The 7,152-nt window shown below is 55.3% G+C and overlaps 1 protein-coding gene across 1 annotated transcript; it reads left to right on the top strand.

Annotated features, from left to right (window-relative positions):
- The first annotated feature begins 477 nt into the window (after positions 1-477).
- Positions 478-6,756, top strand: LOC146175084 (uncharacterized). The gene is made up of 2 exons (XM_084585520.1): positions 478-1,225; positions 6,605-6,756. Exons 1-2 carry the CDS (start codon positions 478-480, stop codon positions 6,754-6,756), a joined length of 900 nt encoding a protein of 299 aa, XP_084441646.1.
- The last annotated feature ends 396 nt before the right edge of the window (positions 6,757-7,152 follow it).

Raw genomic sequence — 7,152 nt, forward strand, 5'->3', positions numbered from 1 at the left:
ATTAGTTTGGATCGAGAAGCTTTTAATACCACCGTGTTCGTGAAGGTATCCGCCATCATCCGATACCTGACTTTTATCAAAGGTGCGTCATTTTCGAATTAGCGGACTTCCTGATTCAGTGCCAAGAGGAGACGCTAGGCCGAAGCGAACCCAGGACTCGCAAGGCCTAGCCGGCCGTACTTCAGCCACGACATGGAGGATTCCGCCACCACTTCGGTGCATAACATCCAGATTTTCCCGATGAGCGTACAAGTAGCAGGAGAAGAAATTACCCCCGAGGAATTTCAACGCTCGCCCGGATGGCTGCACATCGGCGGGCACAGGAGCCGACCACGCCTGCAAGGAACGCCGAGTGAGTCTACTTCTCAACCTGATACATTGAGCTCTTCTCAACCTGATACACCGAGCTCCCAGAAAAACCCTAAATTCGTCAAGAGCGTTAGGGCCGCAGTTATTCGGGCGGCTCGCATGCCCCCCATGCCAGCCGAAGAAATTAAGATCGTCGTGCGTCCCCGCGGAGGGCTCGATATTTACAAGGCAGGAGCTGCATGCGTCACTACTGCCATCATGGTGGCAGCAGGAATTGAGGTGCCAGATCGAGCTGAGGATACAGCGTGTCCCAATGCGCAACAGAACATAGTGGTGATCAGCACTCCGAGCGAAGAGCGGGCGGAAAAGTATGCTCGAATTCAAGCTATTATTGTGCAAGGCAACACGTACCAAGTGAGTGCTTATGGAACGGTCGCCCACGACACAGTCAAGGGCGTGATCAGGGGCATATCACTCAAAGACAGCGAAGCTGAAATAATGCAGCAGGTCGTAACCAAGTACAACCCCCTCGCCGCGGGTGCGAAGCGTATCGGAAATACGACGACAGTCATCGTAGTGTTCAATGGTATCAAGGTTCCTAAGTATGTGCGATACGGATCCACGCTGTACCCGTGCAGTCTCTACAAGAAGCAAATAGAAGTTTGCAAGGTATGCGGCAAAATCGGCCATAGGCGCGACGTGTGTCCTACACCAAACGCACGTGTGTGCCTTGCATGCGGTGCTTCTAATCCAAGAGAGGGCCACACATGTGTCCCCAAATGCAAGCTCTGCGGTGAGCAACACCCCACCGGGGACCGCGTCTGCAAAGCCAAATACAAAATTCCATATGTCGTGCGGCGACGGAGATGGGAACGCCGTAACGCCGAAGAACAGCAAAATGAAGCAGTCGAACGCAGTAACGCCGAAGAACATCACAAGCATGCACTCGACTCAAGCTCGTTTCCACGTCTCGGATGCTCTCACTCGCGCAGTGCTTCCCGTAACGGATCCCGAAGGGCGTCGCGCAGCGCGTCGCGTGACCGTGACTCATCTCACAGGAACAAACGCGACGCTAAGCGTTCGCGCTCCCGTGACAGAATCAGTTGGGCGGACGCAGCAAAGGGCGAAGTTAAAAGCAGCAACGCAAGCTCTAACAGCGCCACTACTGGCCGAAGCACACAGAGCAGCTGGCAGGAATGGACTACCAGCCCCTACTACAAGGAACTCGAACAACTCCGTATCGCCAACGCGACTCTGTTGGAAACCACGCGCCGGCTTACCCAAGAGCTAGCCGACGTCAAGAAAGAACTACAAGCACAGCGATTTCAGCCAACCATTGGCCCAGCTCAGTCACCCGAGACACTTACACCCTCCGTTATCCCCGAGAACACCGACACGCCATCCCATCAAGGTGGTACACAATCAATGGACATATCACAAGACGAGCCCGAAGGGGAGAAAACCACTGACCCAACCCCCAAGAAACGAGCGCGCACCTCATCACGACAACATAAGGACCTAACCCAATTGGAAACTCAGCTCGAAACCAAAATTGAAGCGCTCACCAACACCTATGCCGACACGGCTGCCGTCACGGACCAACGCCTGGCGCGGCTGGAGGAGCTAATCACCACGTCCTACGGAACCATACAGGAGCGCTTCGACTTCATTGAACAAACCCTCAAGCCCATAGTATGCAGCCCCATCTTTGCTGCGCAATTCGCAAACCACCCATATCTCCAAAAACAGACGCAAGCCTTAACTCCATCACAACCATGTCCCAGCCCCAAGCCACAATAGGATCGCTACCGGGCCTTACGGTCTGGCAGTGGAACTGCCACAGTTACAACAACAAGAGAGCAGTGCTGCAACAACACATCACCACGGTAACCAAGAAACCTGACATCATTCTGCTGCAAGAAACGGTGACGGCGACCCCAACCCTCGCTGGATATCGCGCTCACGTTAGCCCAGCGGAGGGACGAGGCGTCTGCACATTCGTCCGCAAAGGGCTCCCGTTCATTGAACATCAGCTCGGACACGGCCGCAGCAGGGTGGAATACACCTTCACCGAAATCATTCCAAGCAAACAACGGAAAAACAGCCTGTTCATAGCTAACATATACAGTAACCCCAAGCACCAAACACAAAAATTCAAGACCCTGCTACACACAGCCAGCACCCAAGCCAAAGGCAACACTTTGCTGATTGGAGGAGACTTCAACGCCTCCCATCGAGCGTGGGGTTACGTGAAAGACACGGCAAAGGGACGGGACCTACTACAGGATACCCTGGACCACGACTGCACCCTGATCACGGATCCCAATCATCCTACCCGAATCGGCAATTCCGTAGCACGAGACACCACACCAGACCTTACATTCATCAAGAACGACCACACTGGCAAAGTAACATGGCGCAACACCGGCGTTGACCTGGGCAGTGACCACTACATCCTCAAAATTACGATTCCCAATCAATTCCGGGGCAACACCATTACACACAAATGGACGGATTGGGACGGTTTCCGTAAAGGACGACCAACCACACCGCAAGACATCACAAACATTGAAACCTGGTCGGCAGAGCTCCGCGATGCAGTGCACTCGGCCACCAACACCATTGAAACGGACGAGGACATCATAGCTATGGACAGTCGTCTGGCCCATCTCATCGAGGCCAAACGTTCGATACAGGCGCGCTGGAAGCGGCAACGGCTGAATCGCAAATTGACAAAGAAGGTGGCCGACTTAAACAGGGCCATTCAACATCACTGCAAGGTCCTGTGCCGTCAGCAGTGGAACGAAGTCTGCAACCGAGCTGACGGGCAACTACATCGTGGTTGCACATGGAATCTATTTCGGCACCTCCTAAACGAAACTAAGACCAAGTCACACCAGCGCGATCGCCTGGCCTGCCTCATACACACCGCCACACAACAACGAGGAAAAGACTCCGTTATCAAGGCCCTGGAAGCCAAGTATCTGCCACACACGCCAACGGAAACCCACCCGCCATACGGGGGGCTGCCGAACGCGTGGCTCGACCGAGACATTACCATGTCAGAGGTACGGGCAGCGCTGCACGAGCTCAACGCCCGCTCAGCAGCCGGCCCCGATCTTATTACCAACAAGATGCTACGCAACCTCGACTATGCATCGATCGAGGCCCTAACCCGCTACTATAACGAATGCTGGCGTTCGGGCAAGCTCCCCCGACAGTGGAAAACGGCAAGAACAATCCTAATCCCGAAACCGGGCAAGCCATCGGATATCGGCAACTTGCGTCCCATCTCGCTCACGTCCTGCGTGGGCAAGGTGCTTGAGCACGTGCTTTCCAACCGATGGCAGGAGTACCTGGAAAAGGAAAACCTATATCCGGATACGATGATCGGCTTCAGGCGCAGGCTCAGCACACAAGATGCCATGCTACAACTTAAACAAGAAATAATCGACAACAAGACACAAGACAGCAAAGTAATTCTGGGACTTGATTTACAAAGCGCATTCGACAAAGTCAAACACTCAGCCATATTAGCACAAGTATCGAGACTCAACATGGGGGTAGCGAGCTACAATTACATCCAAGACTTCTTGACCAACCGCGTGGTGGAACTGCACGCCGGAGACCTTAAGTTCCCCGAACACAAGCTCGGAAGCACGGGTACCCCGCAAGGTTCAGTCATCTCGCCGTTGCTCTTCAACCTTGTCATGATCGGGGTAGCGAGGGCAGTAGAGGGGACCGGCGTCCGGCATACGATCTACGCCGACGACATTACCCTGTGGGCGGCAGGCGTCACCGACGCCAGCATTGAGCAGCAGCTCCAAGAGGCTGTTACTGCCATCGAGCAACACCTTAACGGCACAGGCCTAGTGTGCTCGCCCGCCAAATCCCAGCTGTTCGTCCTCACACCATTACAACGGGGACGGAAACGCGCTCCCCCTCGGGAGTGCGATCACATAAAGATCGTGGCTGCATCGGGGCAGCACATCCCCGAAGTTCCCAAGATCAGGGTCCTGGGCCTGCTACTAAACAAGAACGGCCGCAACGACGAGACCATCAACAAGATTACCACCAAGGCAATGGACGCTATCCGGCTCATACACCGAGTCTCGACACGATGGGCAGGCATGCGTGAAGACAGTCTTCTGCGCCTCGTCCAGTCGTTCGTGATCAGTCACATCGCCTACGTTGCGGCCTACCTCAACTGGCAGGCCGCTGACCGGACAAAGATAAACACGCTGATCAGACGGGTTTACAAGACGGCGCTGGGATTAATGGGGATCACGAGTACGGCTCGGCTCCTGCAGCTCGGCGTCCATAACACCTTAGAAGAAATAGCCGAGGCGCAGCTCACGGCGCAAATGGAGCGCCTCTCTACCACCAAGACAGGCCGCAGTATACTGACGTCCCTGGGTTACAATCCCCGAGCTCCCAGTCGGCAATCGTGCGATATCAGCGATCAGGCGTGGGCCCACATCCACGTGGACCCCATCCCGAAAAACATGCACCCCGAGTACAACCAAGAACGGCGGCAGGCGCGGGCCAAAGTCCTCGTCGAGCAACACGCCAAGGACCCGCACGCCCGGTTCGTGGACGCTGCGAAATACAAGCGAGAAGGATTCGTGGCAGTGGCCGTTGCGGCGGCTACCGGCATCAAAACAACGGCAGCGAGCGTGCGGTGCACGGACGCCACAGACGCCGAGGAGGTTGCCATCGCTCTGGCGATCTCGGAGGCCGAGTGTCGCACCGTGCTCAGCGACTCGAGGAACGCTGTGCGCAACTTTGCCAAGGGGCGAGTGTGCGCGCCGGCGGCCGCCATCATCAGTAAGCTCCAGCTTCAAGACCGCGGCAACACTATCCGCATCAACTGGTTCCCGGCGCACGCGGGAGATTGTGCATCCTCACCGAATCACAACGAGACGGCCCATTCGGCGGCGCGAGCGCTTACCTTCCGCGCCCCCGAGAAGGACCGTTCCGAATGGTGGTTCGAAACAAAAGACAGAATGACCAGTTACGAGGAAGTGACAAAATTTTACCGCCTAGCTCGACGGACAATGCCGCCGCCTCACCCGGCACTTAGTCGGGAGGAGGCGGTCATCCTAGGGCAAATGCAAACCGGGTCACTCCTAGCCCCGGCAATGCTACACGTCCTCCACCCAGACATCTACACGAGTGATATGTGCAGTGTATGTCAAGTGGGTCCGGCGGACCAATGGCACATCATGTGGGACTGTGTCAGGTTCCCGACCGAAGCTGCATCCAGGACATACCCGCCGGAACTTCAAGGTGCTGTGCAGAATACAGACAAGGACATGCAACTATGGGCCGTCCAGCAGGCCCGGGGTGCGCTCGAAAAGCACAAGCCTCACACCCACCACAAACGGGTCAAATGAGGTAGTGCAGAGTAGGGCTTAACCCCGGGTAGACGCTTGGCCAGCGTCACGACGCGTTAATCCGTCGTTTGCCGGCTCCCTAATAAAGTTATACATACATACATATGTCGAAAGGCGCGTGCTAACAAAGAAGGCGTCAAATAAAGAAGACGATGCAAGATACTGGCTTCTTAGTGGAACGGTCGACCGGAACACTGACCTGAGATTGCACGTGAACTTACATTTGGTGGAGGCTGCTCTTCGTTTCCTCCTCTCAAGCTGGAGGTTCGCAGCCACACACTCGTTCCACCATCTGCTATGCCTAAGGCATTAAGCCAGACCGCTATTCAAAGCTCGACAGCTCCCACCGCTCCGCCTACCATCCTGTGCTCTTGCGGGCTTCACCAGCGTAACCCCAGCTTCATAAGTGGCGCAGATGACGAGGATGTGGATGATTCGCTTTCCTCATACGAACGCATAAGCGCATAAAAGTGTGCCGATACCACCAAATTCGCTAGCGTCCTCTTTTACCTGACTCCGCAACCACAAACCTGACCTGCCCACCTGGTCAGCCTTCAAAACGAGCCTATCAGAGGTATCCGGGCGCCCCGCCGTGCACAAACTGCGCGCCAAACAACGCCTCGAAGCCCGCGCTCCGCATCCTGAGGAAACATTCACCAGCTACTTAGAGGACATTTTGGACCTTTGTAGTTGTGTTAATCCTTACATGTCCGAAGCTGACAAAATCACCAAGATCCGAAAGGTAATATCCGACGATGCCTCTCAGACGTTGACGACCAGAAATCCGCAAACCATCATCTAAGTGGTTCAGCTGTGTCAGAGTTACGACGTCATCAAGAGGCAACGAGCGTCTACTCGACGTTCTGTCATGAACCATCGGTTGATCCCGTCTCCTACAGCATGTGATCTCGCTTCTGAACGGCCTTCCATCCTTCCCGATATCAAGGCCTTTATACGGGAGGAAGTGGCTCGCCAACTGTTGCTTCCCCCTGCTTCTGCTGCAACCACCCCATCGCTAGATCCTGCACTGCGGCGCACCATCCAGGAGTAAGTTGCAGATGTTTTACCGCCAAGCACTTAACTTGCACCTGTGACAGCCCCGCTAACGTACGCAGCTGTCGCCGCAAGACCTACGTGCTCTGTCGTCTATGCTGCGCCGTTACCACCGCCACCACCTCCGCCCCACTCTCATGTGCCTCCTGGACGTCCGGTCAACACTCCATGGCGGACCTCAGACAACCGCCCAATCGGTTATTTATGTCTTGTTCCTGGCCACGTCCCCCTGCGTACCCTTAATATATATTGCGAGCCTTCCGTGGACGTTCTTTAATTTGTACATGCCATGATCGTCCTCTTTCATTTGTACATACCATCATCATCGTCCCGCGGCGCCGGCTCTGGCGCGCGCCTGGGTTTTGCCATCGGAGTAAAACGCTAGATAAGGCAT

Source organism: Amblyomma maculatum, chromosome 11, assembly GCF_055883805.1.
Source record: "Amblyomma maculatum isolate TAMU_Amacu chromosome 11, ASM5588380v1, whole genome shotgun sequence".
Lineage (NCBI taxonomy): Eukaryota > Metazoa > Arthropoda > Arachnida > Ixodida > Ixodidae > Amblyomma > Amblyomma maculatum.

What these genes read in the sequence shown, in the direction of transcription:
- LOC146175084 (XM_084585520.1), top strand. Translation starts at nt 478, where the DNA reads ATGCCAGCCGAAGAAATTAAGATCGTCGTGCGTCCCCGCGGAGGGCTC. An exon ending in AAATGAAGCAGTCGAACGCA is followed by an intron (nt 1,226 to 6,604) that starts GTAACGCCGAAG and finishes CGTCTCCTACAG; the next exon opens with CATGTGATCTCGCTTCTGAA.